General features: G+C 51.5%; 1 protein-coding gene across 1 annotated transcript; it reads left to right on the plus strand.

Moving 5' to 3' along the window:
* The first annotated feature begins 5719 nt into the window (after positions 1-5719).
* On the plus strand, positions 5720-20630 carry LOC147102290 (pinopsin-like). Its single transcript, XM_085965080.1, has 5 exons — positions 5720-6038; positions 8666-8848; positions 11317-11462; positions 14060-14299; positions 20275-20630. Exons 1-5 carry the CDS (start codon positions 5729-5731, stop codon positions 20419-20421), a joined length of 1026 nt encoding a protein of 341 aa, XP_085821206.1. The 5' UTR covers positions 5720-5728; the 3' UTR covers positions 20422-20630.
* Positions 20631-22091: the final 1461 nt, after the last annotated feature.

The following is a 22091-nucleotide window of genomic DNA, read 5'->3' on the forward strand; positions in this document are numbered from 1 at the left end:
CAGGTCCAGGGGATTTATCCGCCTTGAGTCCCATTATTTTACCAAGTACCACTTCCTTAGTGATTTTAATCATATTTAGCTCCTCCCCCCCCCCCCCCCCCCTTAGAGCCCCCTGTTTGTCCAGTGTTGGGATATTCTTAGTGTCCTCTACCGTAAAGACTGACACAAAGTAAATGTTCAGCGTTTTTGCCATCTCCATGTTTCCCACCATTAATTTCCTGGTCTCATCCTCTAAGGGACCAACATTTACTTTAGCCACCCTTTTTCTTTTTATATAACTATAGAAACTTTTGCTGTCTGTTTTTATATTTTTTGCTAGTTTACTTTCATAATCTATCTTCCCTTTCTTAATCAATCTTTTAGTTATTTTTTGCTGTCTTTTAAAGACTTCCCAATCTTCTATCCTCTCACTAGATTTGGCTACCTTATATGCCCTTGTTTTTAGTCGGATACTATCCTTAATTACTTTACTTAGCCACGGATGGCTATCTTTTCTTTTACACCCTTTTTTCCTCAGTGGAATATTTTTTTTTTGGAAGTTGTAAAATAACTCCTTAAATGTACACCACTGATCATGCACCGTCTTACCCTTTAATCTATTTTCCCAGTCCACTCTAATCAATTCCGCTCTCATACCTTCATAGTCTCCTTTATTCAAGCTCAGCATGCTTGTTTGAGATCCAACCTTCTCACCCTCTAATTGAATATGGAATTCAACCATGTTATGGTCACTCATTCCAAGGGGATCCTTTACTAGGACATTTTTAATTAATCCTGTCTCATTACACAGGACCAAATCTAATGTTGCTTGCCCCCTGGTTGGTTCAGTTACATACTGCTCAAGAAACCCATCCCTAATACACTCAATGAACTCATTCTCAAGGCTGCCCTGCCCAATTTGATTTGTCCAGTTAATATGATAGTTAAAATCCCCCATAATTATAGCTGTTCCCTTATTACAAGCCTCAACTATTTCCTGATTAATACTCCGTCCAACAGAGTTGCAACTGTTCGGAGGCCTATAGACTACGCCCACTAGTGTTTTTTTTCCCTTATTCCGTATCTCCACCCAAACTGTTTCACTATCCTGATCCTTTGACCCAATATAATTTCTCTGTATTACAGTGATTCCTTCCTTTATTAACATAGCCACCCCACCTCCCCTTCCTTCCTGCCTGTCCTTCCTGATTGTTAAATAACCTGGTATATTTAATTCCCAGTCATGGTCACCCTGCAGCCATGTTTCTGTAATGGCCACAAGATCATACCCATATGTAGTTATTTGTGCCGTTAACTTGTCCATTTTGTTACGAATGCGACATGCATTCAGATAAAGAACTTTCAAATATGTTTTGTGACACTTAGTTCCTGCTTTTTCCCCTTTTACTACTTTACCTTTTACTCCATACCTTCTGTCCCTTCCTGACACGCTCTGTTTTTTAATACCCCCACTGCTACCTAAGTCTATGACCTTCTCCGTATAACAATAACAACTTGCATTTATATCGCACCTTTAATGTAGTAAAACATCCTAAGGCACTTCACAGGAGTGATTATCAATCAAAATTTGACACCGAGCCACATAAGGAGATATTAGGGCAGATGACCAAAAGCTTGGTCAAACAGGTAGGTTTTAAGGAACGCCTTAAAGGAGGAGAGAGAGGTAGGGAGGGAATTCCTGAGCTTAGGGCCCAGGCAGCTGAAGGCACGGCCGCCAAAGGTGGAGCGATTATAATCAGGGATGCTCAAGAGGCCAGAATTAGAGGAGCGCAGAGATCTGGGGGGGGGGGGGGGGGAGGGGTGGGGGTGTTGCAGGGCTGGAGGAGATTACAGAGATAGGGACGAGCGAGGCCATGGAGGGATTGGAAAACAAGGATAAGAATTTTAAAATCAAGGCGTTGCTGGACCGGGAGTCAATGTAGGCCAGTGATCACTGGGGGTGATGAGCGAACGGGACAGTGCGAGTTAGGACACGGGCAGCAGAGTTGCAGATGACCTCAAGTTTACGAAGGGTAGAATGTGGGAGGCCGGCTTACATGCAAGTCTTTTTTTTAATATGAAGCGCCTCCCTCTGAAGCAGTGAATTTGGCAAGTGTCGAATCGTGACCTCAGTGACCTACTTGAGTGCAGCGCTGTGAGCCTCACTGAGCTCCTTAAAACCCGCTCACAGCCTCTTCCCCGTGATTGTAGCCATCGCTTCATCGTCAATATCACGAATTCATTTCACCTGTAATTGGCATCAACTCAGCGGGATGCCAGATCCAGGTGTTAAGCCCCAGGAAGCTGCTTTGCTTCAAAGCTCTGGAATCTTCCAACAGAGCATCATCGCAGCGCCAACGTTTACCGAAACAACACCGAGACTGAGGGAATTCGCGTCATCGCACATCTCACGTAATGAAAAATCATCTACTGCTCCCCAGAGCTGAAACAATCACCCCATCCTCCGGTTCTAATCTACAGAAAGCCCCGTCTGTGCGGAGTTAACTGATCACCGCAGGGACTGAGCGTCAGTGCCCAGGGTTAGACAGAGGAAATAAAATTAGTCTGAGCTCCCACTCTGGGTCACTATCAGTGACTCCCATTGGAGATTGTGTGAGTAAGTGTATTCATGTGTGTGTGTGTGCCTGTGAGTGTGTATGTTCATGTGAGTGAGTGCATGTGTGTGTGTTCATGTGAGTGAGTGCACGTGAGTGAGTGTGTGTTCGTGAGTGTGAGTGTGTCAGGTGAGAAAGGGATTGAGCGGAGCCACGATGCCCTTCGCTGTCAACACTCCTTGGCTCGGGTCACCTGTGAAGAATGGCCTTTTATAATAAAACAGAAAATGCTGGAAATCTTCAGGGCAGGCAGCGTCTGTGGAGAGAGAACCAGATTCAATGTTTCAGGCCGATGACCCTTCGTCGGAACATTCGTCAGAATTTCATCAGACCAGTTCTGACGAAAGGTCATCGGCCTGAAACGTTGACTCTGTTTCTCTCTCCACAGACGCTGCCTGACCTGCTGAGAATTTCCAGCATTTTCTGTTTTTATTTCAGATTTCCAACATCTGCTTTTGTTAGACTGGTACGTGGGGTGAGGGAGGGAGAGTCACTCCTGCAACCTTCTCACAGCCAGTAAGGGGAGTGAGTGAGTCTGGAATAGCACCGCACCGACTCTCCCCTTCCCCCCCCCCCCCACCCACCCCCCAGCACCGACTCTCCCCTCCCCCCCCCCAGCACCGACTCTCCCCTCCCCCCCCCAGCACCGACTCTCCCCTCCCCCCCAGCACCGACTCTCCCCTCCCCCCCCCCAGCACCGACTCTCCCCTCCCCCCCAGCACCGACTCTCCCCTCCCCCCACAGCACTGACTCTCCCCTCCCCCCAGCACCGACTTTCCCCTCCCCCCCAGCACCGACTCTCCCCTCCCCCCCAGCACCGACTCTCCCCTCCCCCCCAGCACCGACTCTCCCCTCCCCCCCAGCACCGACTCTCCCCTCCCCCCACAGCACTGACTCTCCCCTCCCCCCAGCACCGACTTTCCCCCCCCCCAGCACTGACTCTCCCCTCCCCCCCCCAGCACCGACTCTCCCCTCCCCCCAGCACCGACTTTCCCCTCCCCCGCCCAGCACCGACTCTCCCCTCCCCCCCAGCACCGACTCTCCCCTCCCCCCCCGCACCGACTCTCCCCTCCCCCCCAGCACCGACTCTCCCCTCCCCCCCCAGCACCGACTCTCCCCTCCCCCCACAGCACCGACTCTCCCCTCCCCCCCCAGCACCGACTCTCCCCTCCCCCCCCCAGCACCGACTCTCCCCTCCCCCCCAGCACCGACTCTCCCCTCCCCCCCAGCACCGACTCTCCCCTCCCCCCAGCACCGACTCTCCCCTCCCCCCCCAGCACCGACTCTCCCCTCCCCCCCAGCACCGACTCTCCCCTCCCCCCCAGCACCGACTCTCCCCTCCCCCAGCACCGACTCTCCCCTCTCCCCCCAGCACCGACTCTCCCCTCCCCCCCAGCACCGACTCTCCCCTCCCCCAGCACCGACTCTCCCCTCCACCCCCCAGCACCGACTCTCCCCTCCCCCCCAGCACCGACTCTCCCCTCCCCCCCCAGCACCGACTCTCCCCTCCCCCAGCACTGACTCTCCCCTCCCCCCCAGCACCGACTCTCCCCTCCCCCCCCAGCACCGACTCTCCCCTCCCCCCAGCACCGACTTTCCCCTCCCCCCCCCAGCACCGACTCTCCCCTCCCCCCCCAGCACCGACTCTCCCCTCCCCCCCCAGCACCGACTCTCCCCTCCCCCCCAGCACCGACTCTCCCCTCCCCCCCAGCACCGACTCTCCCCTCCCCCCCCAGCACCGACTCTCCCCTCCCCCCCAGCACCGACTTTCCCCTCCCCCCCAGCACCGACTCTCCCCTCCCCCCCCCCAGCACCGACTCTCCCCTCCCCCCCCAGCACCGACTCTCCCCTCCCCCCCAGCACCGACTCTCCCCTCCCCCCCAGCACCGACTCTCCCCTCCCCCCCAGCACCGACTCTCCCCTCCCCCCCAGCACCGACTCTCCCCTCCCCCCCAGCACCGACTCTCCCCTCCCCCCCAGCACCGACTCTCCCTTCCCCCCCCAACACCGACTCTCCCCTCCCCCCCAGCACCGACTCTCCCCTCCCCCCAGCACCGACTCTCCCCTCCCCCCCCAGCACCGACTCTCCCCTCCCCCCCAGCACCGACTCTCCCCTCCCCCCAGCACCGACTCTCCCCTCCCCCCCAGCACCGACTCTCCCCTCCCCCCCAGCACCGACTCTCCCCTCCCCCCCAGCACCGACTCTCCCCTCCCCCCCCCCCCACGCACCGACTCTCCCCTCCCCCCCCCCCCCCCCACCCCGCTCCGACTCTCCCCTCCGGCCCACCAGAAATAGTAAAGGGGGGAGAAAATCTTATTGGAAATAAAATCAAACAGGCTCCACCTGAGGGATGAAAGGAAACTAGCAGCGAAAAGAAAGGATTGCATTTATATAGCACCTTTCACCACCACCAGACGTCCCAAAGCGCTTTACAGCCAATTTTTTTTGAAGTGTAGTCACTGTTGTAATGTAGGAAACGCGGCAGCCAATTTGTGCACAGCAAGCTCCCACAAACAGCAATGTGATAATGACCAGATAATCTGTTTTAGTGATGTTGGTTGAGGGATAAATATTGGTCAGGACACCGGGGAGAATTCCCCTGCTCCTCTTCGAAATAGTGGCCGTGGGATCTTTTACGTCCACCTGAAAGAGCAGACGGGGCCTCGGTTTAACATCTCATCCGATAGACGGCACCTCCGACAGTGCAGCACTCCCTCAGCACTGCACTGGAGTGTCAGCCTGGATTTTTGTGCTCAAGTCTCTGGAGTGGGGCTCAAACCCACAACCTTCTGACTCAGAGGCGAGAGTGTGACCCACTGAGCCACAGACACTTCGAATCCTGATTAATGAAAGCACTTTAAAAAAAACAAATCCTCTCGAAGCCAACGATTATTTTAAATAGATGTTAAGAAAGATTACGACACAGTAGGGAGAGAGATCCGTTTGATGATGTTTCTAAGCCGTTTCGGCTTTATAATAAGGTTTATCAAACCTTACTGACCGCACGCTGTGGGACTATGACCAGCTAGCTCATCTCTCCAGAGACAGAAGGAGAATCTCCACACTCGCGTTTTGTGAATTTCCCCTTCGAACGGCGATGGATTTTTCCATGGTTCCCGTCATCAATTACAACATGACAGTCGGTGCTTTCGATGGTCCACAATGGCCACACTTTGCCCCGAAGAGCACCTACATGGCCGTGGCCACTCTCATGGGCACAGTGGTCTTCTTGGCTTCCTTCGTGAACGGGCTGGTCATCCTCGTGTCGGTCAAGTACAAGAGGCTCCGCTCACCGCTCAACTATATCCTGGTGAACCTGGCCATTGCCAACCTGATGGCCACCTTCTTTGGCAGCGCCATCAGCTTCTCCAACAATATCAACGGCTACTTCACCCTGGGAGAGACGGTGTGTCAGTTCGAAGGGTTCATGGTGTCCCTGACAGGTGGGTGTTCCTGAGCTGTCTCCATTTCTCCATGGGGTTCTTGCCCCACCCTTTCCATGGTCCCTTTCCTTGGGATTCACCTTCCTCAGACTCAGTGAGTAGCTAAGTCATACACATCTGGTTTGATCCTGGTCTGTGCTAGGAACATTGGGAACAGGAGTCGGCCATTCAGCCGCTCGAGCCCGTTCCGCCATTCAATCAGATCGTGGCTGATCTGTATCTCAACTCCATTTACTCCGTATCCCTCGATCCCCTGACCCAACAAAACTCTATCGATCTCAGTCTGGAAAGCTCCAATTGGCCCCCAGCCTCAACAGCCTATTGGGGGAGAGAGTTCCAGATTTCCACCACGCTTTGTGTGAAGAGGTGCTTCCTGACATCACCCCTGAACGGCCTGGCTCTAATTTTAAGGTTATGCCCCCTCGTTCTGGACTTCCCCCCTCCCCCCCCCCCACCCCCCCCCACCCCCCCACCAGAGGAAATAGTTTCTCTCGATCTACCCTTTTGAATCCCTTGATCATTTTAAACACCTTGATTAGATCGCCCCTCAGTCTTCCAAACTCCAGGGAATACAAGCCAAGTTTATGTGACCTGTCCTCCAAATTTAACCATTTAAGGTACATTTTTTAAAACTTAATCATTCTCGCTGGCAAGGCTGGCATTTATTGCCCATCCCTAGTTGCCCTTGAGAAGGTGGTGGTGATCCGCCGCCTTGAACCGCTGCAGTCCGTGTGGTGAAGGTGCTCCCACGGCGCTGACTTTGTTGTAGCGGTTTGGTGTAACCGAGTGACGCGCTCGGCCATTTCAGAGGGCAGTTAAGAGCCAACCACATGGCTGTGGGTCTGGAGTCACATATCGGTCAGACCGGGTAAGGACAGCAGATTTCCTTTGTATCGTAATGATACAACGATATCATTCTGGTGAATCTGCGCTGCTCCCCCTCCAAGGCCAGTATATCCTTCCTGAGGGGCGGGGCCCAGAACCGAATGCAGTTACTCCAGATGGGGTCTGACCAGAGCTCTGTGCAGCTCTAACCTAACTTCCACCCCTTTGTATTCCAGACCCCTCGAGATAAAGGCCAACATCCCGTTAGCCTTTCTGATTGCTTTTTGTGCCTGTTTACTAGTTTTAGGTGATTTGTGTGCTTGGACTCTCAAGCTAGCTGATGTCATTCTGGGCAGTTATAGTCTTGCAGTCATTTAAAAAAAAATTATTCATTCACGGGATGTTGGCATCGCTGGCAAGGCCAGCATTTATTGCCCATCCCTAATTGCCTCGCTAGGCCATTTCAGAGGGCAGTTAAGAGTGAATCACATTGCTGTGGGTCTGAAGTCACATATAGGCCAGACCGGGTAAGGACGGCAGATTTCCTTCCCTGAAGGACTTTAGTGAACCAGATGGGTTTTTACGACAATCCGGTAGTTTCATGGTCACCATTACTGACGCTAGCTTTTCATTCCAGATTTATTATAATTAATTGGATTTAAATTCCCCGTGGTGGGATTTGAACTCTTGTCTCCGGATTATTACTCCAGGCCTCTGGATTACCACAATGTTACCGTTCTGGTAATTAGCCACAGTGCCCCTGTTTGCTATTCAATGACCTCCCCTCGGGGGAAGCCCACAAGTAAGGATATTGGGTGAGAATGGGGTTGGGTTTGGCCATGATGCAGATGGGATATTAGTGTCAATAAATGGCTACTTGGGTCGAGGACATCTGGTGTCCATTGGAGCCCACTGGGTGGCCAACAACTTCAGCAGATAGAAACATAGAAACATAGAAGATAGGAGCAGGAGTAGGCCATTCGGCCCCTCGAGCCTGCTCCGTCATTCAATGAGATCATGGCTGATCATCCAAGTTTAGTACCCTGTCCCTGCTTTTTCTCCATACCCCTTGATCCCTTTAGCCTTAAGAAATATATCCAACTCCTTCTTGAATATATTTAATGAATTGGCCTCTACTGCCTTCTGTGGTAGAGAATTCCACAGGTTCACCACTCTCTGGGTGAAGAAATTCCTCCTCATCTCAGTCCTAAATGGCTTACCCCTTATCCTTAGACTGTGACCCCTGGTTCTGGACTCCCCCGCCATCGGGAACATCCTTCCCGCATCTAGTCTGTCTAGTCCTAGATGAGTGGAGAAAATTGGCAAGGAGGAAAAAGAAATCAAGGCCCGTTAGTAAACCACCGGCAGGAGGGCCGGTAACCAGAGGACACAAATTGGCAAAAACTTCATGCTGGAGATGAGGAAAAACATTTTACGCAGCGAGTTGTTGTGATCTGGACTGCACTGTCTGAAAGGGCAGTGGAAGCAGATTCAATAGTAACTTTCAAAAGGGAATTGGATAAATACTTGAAGGGGAAATATTTGCAGGGATACGGGGAAAGGGCAGAGGGGTGGGATTAATTGGGTAGCTCTTTCAAAGAGCTGGCACAGGCACGATGGGCCGAATGGCCTCTTTCTGTGCGGAAATTTCTACAAATCTGAAGGGGGTGGGGGACCAGAAAGAGCCGGGCAAACTGTGCTCGCTGCCCTCCCAGGGGATGGTTTCAGGCTGGCACCGCTGGCGTCCGTGGGAAATAGAAAGGGAGAGAAGCTGAGTTGTCTCGTGTGTCCTTCCTGAATAGGTATCGTGGGGCTGTGGTCCCTGGCGATCCTGGCCTTCGAACGATACATCGTCATTTGCAAACCAATGGGGGATTTCCGCTTCCAGCAGAGACACGCGGTGTGGGGCTGTCTCTTCACCTGGATCTGGTCATTCGCCTGGACTATGCCACCTCTCTTTGGCTGGAGCAGCTACGTACCTGAGGGTAAGGTGATAAGTGAGTCAGCGACTCTGGTCCTGCACTTTCCTGGAACACGAAGTACAAAGTATTACACAAGAACATAAGAAATAGGAGTAGGCCGTATGGCCCCTTGAGCCTGCTCCGCCATTCAATAAGATCATGGCTGAACTCCACTTTCCCACCTGATCTCCATATCCCTTAGTGTCCAAAAATCTATCGATCTCAGTCTTGAATGTACTCAACGACTGAGCCTCCACAGCCCACTGGGGCAGAGAATTCCAAAGAATTTACAGCCCAGAAACAGGCCATTCGGCCCAACTGACCTGTGCCGGTGTTTACGCTCCACACACCCCTCTTCATCTCACCCCATCAGAATATCCTTCTATTCCTTTCTCCCTCATGTGTTTATCCAGCTTCTTAAACGCATCTCTGCTATTCGCCTCAACCACTCCCTGTGGTAGCGAGTTCCACATTCTCATCACTCTCTGGGTAAAGAAGTTTCTCCTGAATTCCCGACTGGATTTATTAGTGACTATCTTATATTTATGGCCCCTAGTTCTGGTTTCCCCCACAAGTGGAAACATCTTCTCTACGTCTACCCTATCGAACCCCTTCATAATCTTAAAGACCTCGATCACGTCACCCCTCAGCCTTCTCTTTTCTAGTGAAACGACTTCCAGCCTGTTCAATCTTTCCTGATAGTTATAACCTCTCAGTTCTGGTATCATTCCAGTAAATCCTTCCCTGTTCCCTTTAACATTTGGCTCAGTGGACAGCACTCTCTCTCTCTCTCTCTCTCTCTCTCTCTCTTGTCTCTGAGTAACAAGGTCATGGGTTTGAGGCCCACTCCAGAGACTTGAGCACAAAAATCCAGGCCATCTGCTCTCTCGGGTGGATGTAAAAGATCCCACAGCACTATTTCAAAGAAGAGCAGGGGAGTTCTTCCCGGTGTCCTGGGGCCAATATTTATCCCTCAACCAACATCACTAAAAACAGATTATCTGGTCATTATCACATTGCTGTTTGTGGGAGCTTGCTGTGCCCAAATTGTTGGGTATGTTACTCACCCTCCCCTCTGTGAAGTGCCACGATTCTGATCGCTCTTCCCAATTCCCTCCCCCCTCCTCCCCCACCCCCCCCCCCCCCCCCAAAATGGTTCGACTGAATCTGTATGCTTGATATACTGCCATGGATGTTGTCTACATGGATTTTCAGAAGGCGTTTGACAAAGTACCACATAGAAGGCTGTTTTACAAAATTGAGGCTCATGGAATACGTGGGTCAGTGGCAGCTTTGATAAGGAATTGGCTTAAGGGCAGAAAACAGCGAGTTGTGGTAAATGGCTGTTTTTCAGACTGGAGGATGGTAGACAGTGGTGTTCCCCAGGGGTCAGTGCTGGGGCCACTGCTTTTTTTAATATATATATAGACCTGGATATTGGAATACAGAGTAGAATTTCTTAATTTGCCAATGGCACCAAACTTGGGGGTGTGGCAAACAGTGAGGATGATACCAATCGACTGCAACAGGACATAGAAAGGCTAGCAGAATGGGCAGACAAGTGGCAGATGGAATTTAATACAGAGAAGTGTGAGGTGATGCATTTTGGCAGAAGGAACAGGGAGAGGCAATACACACTTAATGGCACAGTTTTAAAGAGTGTGCAGGGACAGAGGGACCTGGGAGTTAATGTGCATAGGTCCCTGAAGGTGGCAGGACATATTGAGAGAGTGGTTAGCAAAGCATATGGGATCTTGGGCTTCATAAATAGAGGTATTGAGTACAAAAGTAGAGAAGTTATGCTGAACCTTTATAAAGTGCTGGTTAGGCCACAACTGGAGTATTGCGTCCAGTTCTAGTCACCACACTTTAGGAAGGATGTGAAGGCCCTTGAGAGGATGCAGAGGAGATTTACCAGAATGGTTCCGGGGATGGGGGATCTTAGCTACAAGGACAGGTTGGAGAAGCTGGATTTGTTTTCATTAGAGCAAAGGAGGTTGAGGGGTGATTTGATAGAGGTGTACAAGATTATGGCGGGTTTGGATAGGCTAGACGGGGAAAGGCTGTTCCCACTAGTTGATGGTACAAGGACTAGGGGACACAGATTTAAGGTTTTGGGCAAGAGATACAGGGGGAACGTGAGGAAAAACTTTTTTACGCAGCGAGTGGTGATGACCTGGAACTCGCTGCTGACAGAAGCGGTGGAAGCGGAGACACTCGATGTTTTCAAGGGGAGACTGGATAGGCACTTGAGGGAAATAAACTTGCAGGGCTACGGGGATAGAGCGGGGGAATGGGACTGACTGAATTGCTCCACAGAGAGCCAGCACGGACTCGATGGGCTGAATGGCCTCCTTCTGTGCCGTTATGACACTATGACTCTGTGCGCTTGCAGTGTGGGCTCGCACTGCGTGCTTGCAGTGTGGGCTCGCACTGCGCTCTTGCACAGTCGCGGTTTAGTTATTAAGGACAGTCTCTTTTTCGGACACTAGGATTGCGAACATCTTGCGGACCGAACTGGTACACGGGAGGAACCAACAACAATAGTTACGTGATGACGCTCTTCGTGACCTGCTTCATGATGCCGTTGAGCTTGATCATCTTCTCCTATATCAGTCTGCTGGTGGTGCTCCGAGCGGTGAGTATGGAGAATCTTTCTGCTCCAATTCTCTACCCTCTCCAAACCCTCCTGGCTCATTCGGCAGTTCAGTTCTCCCTGGACATCACCAGCCCTCTGGTCCCTAACTCTCAAACCTCGACAGTGGGTGTTGGCAGGCTTTTCCACTATGGAGGCATCGTAGACAGGTGCCCTACCTGCCCCCAAACCCCCTGCCCCAAGCACCTTTATCAAGAGTGTTGAATGGTCAGCAGGAGTAGGAGTCCTGGCTGATTTTCCTTACCTACTCCCTAGCCCAGGGTCACTGACACCATGGGTAGCCGTGGCTCAGTGGCCAGCACTCTCGCCTCTGAATCAGAAGGTTGTGGGTTCGAGTCCCACTCCAGAGACACGAGCACATGATCCAGGCTGACACTCCAGTGCAGTGCTGAGGGAGTGCCGCACGGTCGGCGGTGCCGTCTTTCGGATGAGACGTTAAACCGAGGCCCCGTCTGCTCTCTCAGGTGGGCGTAAAAGATCCCATGGCACTATTTCGAAGAAGAACAGGGGAGTTCTCCCTGGTGTCCTGGCCAATATTTATCCCTCAACCAACATCACTAAAACAGATTATCTGGTCATTATCACATTGCTGTTTGTGGGAGCTTGCTGTGCGCAAATTGGCTGCCGCGTTTCCTACATTACAACAGTGACTACACTTCAAAAAGTACTTCATTGGCTGTAAACTGCTTTGGGTTGTCTTGAGGTTGTGAAAGGCGCTATAGAAATGCAAGTCTTTTAACTATAAAGAGCCAAACAGCACCTTAATTGATCTCCGATCAGAGCACTAAACTGCGCTTAATTTGGCACCGAATTGGCAATCTCACTGATTGGTTCCAGTCCTGCACGAGCAAACCCAGAGATCAGGAGTTCAAATCCCACCGAGGCAAGTTAGGAATTTGAATTCGGTAAATCTGCTAATCTGTGATCTGGCACCGGCGTAAAATAAACATCAAAGTTACTGCAATGTCATTGTAATCCCAACTGGTTCACTAATGTCCTTTAGGTGATGAGAACCTGTGGCCCCTATCCAGTCTGGTCCATACGTAATTCCACTCCCACAGTGTGCGGTCAATCCTTAATGTCCACACAGCAACGAGGGATGGGCAGTACGTTCGGCCTTCTCGGTGTCACCCACATCCATAGAAACATAGAAGATAGGAGCAGGAGTAGGCCATTCGGCCCCTCGAGCCTGTTCCGCCATTTAATGAGATCGTGGCTGATCATCCAAATTCAGTACCCTGTCCCTGCCTTCTCCCCATATCCCTTGATCCCTTTAGCTTTAAGAAATATATCTAACTCCAGAGGATCAATTAAAAAATACATGGATGACTGGATTAGGAAATGGAAAATGTCACAGTGGAGTAGTACAACGCACTCTTAAAAACTCAGGGCTGAGGTATATCATTGGGGACAGTGTAGAGGGAGCTTTACTCTGTATCTAACCCGTGCTGTACCTGCCCTGAGTGTGTTTGATGGGACAGTGTAGAGGGAGCTTTACTCTATATCTAACCCGTGCTGTACCTGCCCTGGGAGTGTTTGATGGGACAGTGTAGAGGGAGCTTTACTCTGTATCTAACCCGTGCTGTACCTGCCCTGGGAGTGTTTGATGGGACAGTGTAGAGGGAGCTTTACTCTGTATCTAACCCGTGCTGTACCTGCCCTGGGAGTGTTTGATGGGACAGTGTAGAGGGAGCTTTACTCTATATCTAACCCGTGCTGTACCTGCCCTGGGAGTGTTTGATGGGGCAATGTAGAAGGAGCTTTACTCTGTATCTAACCCGTGCTGTACCTGCCCTGGGAGTGTTTGATGGGACAGTGTAGAGGGAGCTTTACTCTGTATCTAACCCCGTGCTGTACCTGCCCTGGGATTGTTTGATGGGACAGTGTAGAGGGAGCTTTACTCTGTATCTAACCCGTGCTGTACCTGCCCTGGGAGTGTTTGATGGGACAGTGTAGAGGGAGCTTTACTCTGTTTCTAACCCGTGCTGTACCTGCCCTGGGAGTGTTTGATGGGACAGTGTGGAGCTTTACTCTGTATCTAACCCGAGCTGTACCTGCCCTGGGAATGTTTGATGGGACAGTGTAGAGGGAGCTTTACTCTGCATCTAACCCGTGCTGTACCTGCCCTGGGAGTGTGACGGGACAGTGTAGAGGGAGCTTTACTCTATCTAACCCCGTGCTGTACCTGCCCTGGGAGTGTTTGATGGGACAGTGTAGAGGGAGCTTTACTCTGTATCTAACCCGTGCTGTACCTGCCCTGGGAGTGTTTGATGGGACAGTGTAGAGGGAGCTTTACTCTGTATCTAACCCGAGCTGTACCTGCCCTGGGACTGTTTGATGGGACAGTGTAGAGGGAGCTTTACTCTGTATCTAACCCGTGCTGTACCTGCCCTGGGAGTGTTTGATGGGACAGTGTGGAGCTTTACTCTGTATCTAACCCGAGCTGTACCTGCCCTGGGAATGTTTGATGGGGCAGTGCTCCATTCCCTAGTGCTGGTATCCCTCACTTTGATGAGTACCATTTTCTTTAAGGAGATACCAGAAGCTGTAAATGAGTTGTACTTTCCCTCCCTCCGCAGGTTGCCCAGCAACAGAAAGACTGCCAGTCAACACAGCGAGCGGAGCGAGAAGTGACCCGCATGGTGATTGCCATGGTGATGGCTTTTCTGATCTGCTGGCTCCCTTATGCCACCTTTGCCATGGTCGTTGCCATGAATAAGGACATCGTGATTCACCCCACCTTGGCCTCCATGCCCTCCTATTTCTCAAAGACCGCCACAGTCTACAACCCCGTTATCTACGTTTTCATGAACAAACAGGTATGGTCATTTACAGGATGTAGGTGTCGCTGGCAAGGCCAGCATTTATTACCCATCAAGGAGTGGCTTGCTGAGCCTCCTCGCCAACATCTGGGGGCTTGTGCCAAAATTGGGAGAGCTGTCCCACAGACTAGTCAAGCAACAGCCTGACATAGTCATACTCACAGAATCACACCTTTCAGCCATTGTCGCAAACTCCTCCATCACCATCCCTGGGTATGTCCTGTCCCACCGGCAGGACAGACCCACCAGGGGTGGCGGCACAGTGGTATATAGTCGGGAAGGAGTGGCCCTGGGAGTCCTCAACGTTGACTCTGGATCCCATGAAGTCTCATGGCTTCAGGTCAAGCATGGGCAAGGAAACCTCCTGCTGATTACCACCTACTGCCCTCCCTCAGCTGATGAATCAGTACTTCTCCATGTTGAACACCACTTGGAAGAAGCACTGAGAGTAGCAAGGGCACAGAATGTACTCTGGGTGGGGGACTTCAATGTCCATCACCAAGAGTGGCTCGGTAGCACCACTACTGACCGAGCTGGCCGAGTCCTGAAGAAAATAACTGCTAGACTGGGCCTATGGCAGGTGGTGAGAGAACCAACACAAGGGAAAAACCTACTTAACCTCGTCCTCACCAATCTACCTGTCGCAGATGCATCTGTCCATGACAGTATTGGTAGCAGTGACAGCCATTGTGGAGACGAAGTCCCGTCTTCACACTGAGGACACCCTCCATCGTGTTGTGTGGCACTACCACCGTGCTAAGCGGGATAGATTCAGAACAGATGTAGCAGCTCAAAACTGGGCATCCATGAGGCGCTGTGGGCCATCAGCAGCAGCAGAATTGTATTCCACCACAATATGTAACCGCATGGCCCGGCATATCCCTCACTCTACCATTACCATCAAGCCAGGGGACCAATCCTGGTTCAATAAGGAGTATAGAAGAGCATGCCAGGAGCAGCACCAGGCGTACCTAAAAATGAGGTGCCAACCTGGGGAAGCTGCAACACAGGACTACATGCATGCTAAACAGCGGAAGCAGCATGCTATAGACAGGGCTAAACGATCCCACAATCAACGGATCAGATCAAAGCTCTGTAGTTCTGCCACATCCAGTCGTGAATGGTGGTGGACCATTAAACAACTAACGGGAGGAGGAGTCTCCATGAATATCCCCATCCTCAATGATGGGGGGAGCCCAGCACGTGAGTGCAAAAGACAAGGCTGAAGCTTTTGAAACTATCGTCAGCCAGAAGTGCCGAGTGGATGATCCATATCGGCCTCCTCCTGAGGTCCCCACCGTCACAGAAGCCAATCTTCAGCCAATTTGATTCACTCCACGTGATATCAAGGAACGGCTGAGCGCATTGGATACAGCAAAGGCTGTGGGCCCCGACAACATCCCGGCTATCGTGCTGAAGACTTGTGCTCCAGAACTAGCCACGCCTCTAGCCAAGCTGTTCCAGTACAGCTACAACACTGGCATCTATCCGACAATGTGGAAAACTGCCCAGGTATGTCCTGTCCACAAAAAGCAAGACAAATCCAACCCAGCCAATTACCGCCCCATCAGTCTACTCTCAATCATCAGCAAAGTGATGGAAGGTGTCATCGACAGTGCTATCAAGTGGCACTTACTCACCAATAACCTGCTCACTGAAGCCTAGTTTGGGTTCCACCAAGACCACTCGGCTCCCGACCTCATTACAGCCTTGGTCCAAACATGGACAAAGGAGCTGAATTCCAGAGGTGAGGTGAGAGTGACTGCCCTTGATATCAAGGCAACATTTGACCAAGTCTGGCATCAAGGAGCCCTAGTAAAACGGAAGTCAATGGGAATTGGGGGGAAAACGCTCCATTGGCTGGAGTCATGCCTAGCACAAAGGAAGATGGTTGTGGTGGTTGAAGGTCAATCATCACAGCCCCAGGACATCGCTGCAGGAGTTCCTCAGGGCAGTGTCCTAGGCCCAACCATCTTCAGCTGCTTCATCAATGACCTTCCCTCCAACATAAGGTCAGAAATGGGGATGTTCACTGATGACTGCACAGTGTTCAGCGCCATTCACAACTCCTCAGATAATGAAGCAGTCCATGCCCGCATGCAACAAGACCTGGACAACGTTCAGGCTTGGGCTGATAAGTGGCAGGTAACATTCGCGCCACAGAAGTGCCAGGCAATGACTATCTCCAACAAGCGAGAGTCTAACAACCGCCCCTTGACATTCAACAGCATTACCATCGCCGAATCCCCCACCATCAACATCCTGGGGGTCACCATTGACCAGAAACTTAACAGGACCAGCCACATAAATACTGTGGCAACAAGAGCAGGCCAGAGGCTGGGTATTCTGCAGCGAGTGTCTCACCTCCTGACTCCCCAAAGCCTTTCCACCATCTACAAGGCACAAGTCAGGAGTGTGATGGAATACTCTCCACTTGCCTGGATGAGTGCAGCTCCAACAACACTCAAGAAGCTCGACACCATTCAGGATAAAGCAGCCCGCTTGATTGGCACTCCATCCACCACCTTAAACATTCACTCCCTCCACCACCGGCGCACTGTGGCTGCAGTGTGTACCATCTACAAGAAGCACTGCAGCAACTCGCCAAAGCTCCTTCAACAGCACCTTCCAAACCCGCGACCTCTACCACTTAGAAGGACAAGGGCAGCAGACGCATGGGAACATCACCACCTACAAGTTCCCCTCCAAGCCACACACCATCCTGACTTGGACCTGTATCGCCGTTCCTTCACTGTCGCTGGGCCAAAATCCTGGAACTCCCTTCCTAACAGCATTGTGGGTGTACCTACACCATATGGACTGCAGCGGTTCAAGAAGGCGGCTCACCACCATCTTCTCAAGGGCAATTAGGGATGGGCACTAAATGCAGGCCTAGCCAGCGACGCCCACATCCCATCAATGAATAAAAAAAATAAATAGGCATAGAGTACAAAAACAAGGAAGTTATGCTAAATCTTTATAAAACACTGGTTAGGCCCCAGCTGGAGTATTGTGTTCAATTCTGGGCTCCACACTTTAGGAAGGTGTCAAGGCCTTGGAGAGGGTGCGGAGGAGATTGACCAGAATGGTACCGGGGATGAAGGACTTCAATTGCGTGGCAAGACTAGAGAAGCTGGGGTTGTTCTCCTTGGAGCGGAGAAGGTTAACTGGAGATTTGAGAGTGGTGTTCAAAGCAGCCCGCTTGATTGGGACCCCATCCACCACCTTAAACATTCACTCCCTCCACCACTGGCGTACCGTGGCTGCAGTGTGTACCATCTACAAGATGCACTGCAGCAACTTGCCAAGGCTTCTTTGGCAGCACCTCCCAAACCCGTGACCTCTTCCACCTAGAAGGACAAGGGCAGCAGGCGCATGGGAACACCACCACCTCCAAGTTCCCCTCCAAGTCACACACCATCCTGACTTAGAAATATATCGCCGATCCTTCATCGTCGCTGGGTCAAAATCCTGGAACTCCCTCCCTAACAGCACTGTGGGACACCTTCGCCACACGGACTGCAGTGGTTCAAGAAGGCGGCTCACCACCATCTTCTCATGGGCAACTAGGGATGGGAAATAAATGCTGGCATTGCCAGCGACGCCCACATCCCAGGAATGAATAAAAAAAATTCACATGACAGTTAAGAGTCAACCACATTGCTGTGAGTCTGGAGTCATATATAGGTCAGAACGGATAAGGGCATTAGTGAACCAGATGGCTTTTTACGACAATCCGGTCGTTTCATGGTCACCATTACTGATACCAGCTTTTTATTCTGGATTTATTTAATTAACTGAATTTAAATTCCCCAGCTGACGTGGTGGGATTTGGACTCATGTCTCTGGATCATTAGTCCAGGGCTCTGGATTACTAGCCCAGTGACATAACCATTATGCTATCATTCCCTTGGGGCGTCGCCAACTCTGCTGGGACGTATTCCTGGAGGTTTCGTCACGTGACTGCCTGTCTCCGTCGGCAGTGCCCCCACATTGGTCGCCCCACACGTCCATCCTCGCGGAGCCCCGCCTTCCCCAGCCGACTGGTTACCGAACAGACTCTTCATTACCCAATTGACAGTCAAGAATCGTCCAATCAGACAGTACTATTTTTATAATGAGCAAACAAAAGCGTTCAAAGAAAATGAAAAAAAAACACACCATTTTTTTTTTTTAATGCCTCAATGATTTTTCTCCTTGTGTTTGCTCACAGCCGTGTCTAGGAGATTTACCTGTAATTCCTGGAGACTCCAGGGCAATCCTGGAGTGTTGGCAACCCAAATTGTACAATCGTTCCCTTTTTCCCAATCCTGGGGAACTTCCCGAAAAGTCGCGAGTGTTACGGGCGTCTCGGAGCTCCGACCCGTCCCGGGACGTGTCTGCCCATCGTGCGACTTCAAGGCAGCAACAGATATGTTGGCTAAGAATAGTTCCAGGGATGAGGGACTTCAGTTACGTGGATAGACTGGAGAAGCTGGGGTTGTTCGCCTTTGGAGCAGAGAAGGTTGAGAGGAGATTTGATCGAGGTGTTCAAAATCATGAGGGGTCTGGACAGAGTAGACAGAGAGAAACTGTCCCCATTGGCAGAAGGGTCGAGAACCAGAGGACACAGATTTAAGGTGATTGGCAAAAGAACCAAAGGCGACGTAAGAAAAAACTTTTTAACGCAGCGAATGGTTAGGATCTGGAATGCACTGCCTGAAAGGGTGGTGGAGGCAGACTCAATCACAGCTTTCAAAAGGGAATTGGATAAGTATCTGAAGGAAAAAATGTTGCAGGGTTACGGGGAAAGGTCGGGGGAGTGGGACTAGCTGAAGTGCTCTTGCAGAGAGCCGGCATGGGCTCGATGGGCTGAATGGCCCCCTTCTGTGCTGTTACCATTCTATGATTCTAAGTTAATGTGTTCTCTACAGTCCTGCTCCCTGGCTCCATCCCTCCATTGGAAAGGAAAGAAAGACTTGCATTTATATAGCACCTTTCGCAACCCCAGGACATCCCAAAGTGCTTTACAGCCAATTAAGTATTTTTGAAGTGCAGTCACTGTTGTAATGTGGGAAACACGGCAGCCAATTTGCACACAGCAAGCTCCCACAAACAGCAATGTGATAATGACCAGATAAATCTGTGTTTGTAATATTGATTGAGGGATAAATATTGTCCGGGACACTGGGGTTAACTCCCCTGCTCTTCTTCAAAATAGTGGCCATGGGATCTTTTACGTCCACCTGAGAGAGCAGATGGGGCCTCGGTTTAACGTCTCATCCGAAAGACGGCACCTCCGACAGTGCAGCACTCCCTCAGTACTGCAGTGGAGTGTCAGCCTAGCTTTATGTGCTCAAGTCTCTGGAGTGGGACTTGAACCCACAGAGACAAGGGTGCCACAAACTGAGCCACGGCTGACACAGACCCCTGGATTCAACCCACTGCTGCCACCTGGTGGCCTGGCTGAGGGCAGCCAAGTCTCGGTGCCCGTGTGACTGAGCTGCTGAATGGGGAGACAGTTTAAGGGCTATGTAAATGCAAGTTGTTGTTGTGGTTGTGCTGAGGCAGCAACAATCTGCCTCAGTGCCCTGGCGTAAGGGCGAGAGAGGAAAAGGAAATCATGCTGCAGCCGTCCCCACGGGAAGGACTTTGCGGGTGGGCAGGATTGGGTTTAGCTGTGATGCTTCTCATGGTTGAATTTCCTGTCCAGGCCCATGCATGAAGAATGGCAACTTGGGTGAGGTACCAGAAGAGGGCCCTTGGACAGTTTGAGCAGGGGAACAAACTGGAGTGAGAGTGAATCCCACCACCTAAAACCGCAGATTATCTGGTCATTATCACATTGCTGTTTCTGGGATCTTGCCGTAATCAAAATGGCTGCCGCGTTTCCTACATTACTTCAAAAAGTACTTTCTTTCTCCCTTTCCTTCCTTCCCTCTTTCTTTCTTCCTGACTTTAACTGACTTTCCCATTTCTCCTCCCGGTCCCAGTTCCGGAACTGCCTGCTGACCACGATGTGCTGCGGGCAAAAGCCGTTTGCCGGGGATGAAGAGACCTCCTCCAGCTCGACCAGCGGGAGTTCTACCGAGGCCAGCAACGTTTCCGAGGGAGGCGGCAACAGGGTCACGCCGGCCTGAACCCCCCCCTCGGGTTCCGGCACCAGCCTCTGGCCGGGCCCAAGGGAAAGGACTCTGGCCGATCACCTCTGAATCCCTGCTGCAATATCTGTGCACATGGCTTCACCTCACCCTTCAGCAGCAAGCTCTTTTGTCTTATTTACAAGGACCGATTGAACAGGATTTACTGAGCTCAGTTTAAATGTCATGCCCCGAGATCACTTGCTCCAGTTCCAGCCACGACTCACTGACTCGGTCTCCGTTCAGCTGCGTTCATTGCTGCAACACCTCTGTTACCTTGTCATTTATTGGCCCCCCCCCGCACCCCCACCCCCCGCACTCACTACTTTAAAAAGAACCCATTCCAGACTCGAACCCCCCCCACCCCTCCCCCCCCACCCCTCCCCCAACTCCAACTCTGCATAATGTCCTGCTCGTGGGCACCTGTTGATCTCCCGACCCCCCCTCCTCTCCTTCCCTCCCAAACACCCCCCTCACACCCCGTACCCCCAACACCCCCGCCACCACCTTACCCCCCCAACACTTCAGATCTCCCTCCAGCACCTAGCTGGGAAAACACCATGCGCGCCATTCCGAATATGCACGGGTAATAATATGAGCCGGAGAGATGGGTTAGACTAGGGGGGATATTAAAGGGTGCGGGGAGTGAGGGGGAGAGTGGGATTAGGCTGGGTGGGATATTAAAGGGTATGGGGAGTGAGCAGGAGAGTGGGATTAGACTGGGTGGGATATTTAAGGGTACGGGGAGTGGGGTAGAGTGGGATTAGACTGGGTGGCATATTAAAGTGTACGGGGAGTGTGGGATTATACTAGGTGGGATACTAAAGTGTGTAGGGAGTGAGCGGGAGAGTGGGATTAGACTGAGTGGGATATTGATGGGTACGGGGAGTGAGGGGAAGAGTGGGATTAGACTGGGTGGGATATTAAATGGTGAGGGGGAGAGTGGGATTAGACTGGGTGGGATATTAAAAGGTGTGGGGAGTGAGGGGGAGAGTGGGATTAGACTGGGTGGGATATTAAATGGTGAGGGGGAGAGTGGAATTAGACTGGGTGGGATATTAAAGGGTAAGGGGAGTGTGGGATTATACTAGGTGGGATACTAAAGTGTGTAGGGAGTGAGCGGGAGAGTGGGATTAGACTGAGTGGGATATTGAAAGAGTACGGGGAGTGAGGGGAAGAGTGGGATTAGACTGGGTGGGATATTAAATGGTGTGGGGAGTGAGGGGGGAGAGTGGGATTAGACTGGGTGGGATATTAAAGGGTACTGGGAGTGAGTGGGATTAGACCGGGTGGGATATTAAAAGGTGTGGGGAGTGAGGGGGGAGAGTGGGATTAGACTGGGTGGGATATTAAGGGGTATGGGGAATGAGCGGGAGAGTGGGATTAGACTAGGTTGGATTTTAAAGGGTACGGGGAGTGAGGGGGAGAGTGGGATTAGACTGGGTGGGATATTAAATGGTGTGGGGAGTGAGGGGGAGAGTGGGATTAGACTGGGTTGGATATTAATGGGTGTGGGGAGTGAGGGGGAGAGTGCGTTTAGACTGGGTGGGATATTAAAGGGTAGAGGAAGTGAGGGGGAGAGTGGGGTTAGACTGGGTGGGATATTAAATGGTACGGGGGATGAGCAGGAGAGTGGTATTAGACTGGGTGGGATATTAAAATGTACGGGG

This window comes from Somniosus microcephalus, chromosome 22, assembly GCF_052327205.1.
Source record: "Somniosus microcephalus isolate GS21.2 chromosome 22, FLI_Smic_1.0, whole genome shotgun sequence".
NCBI lineage: Eukaryota > Metazoa > Chordata > Chondrichthyes > Squaliformes > Somniosidae > Somniosus > Somniosus microcephalus.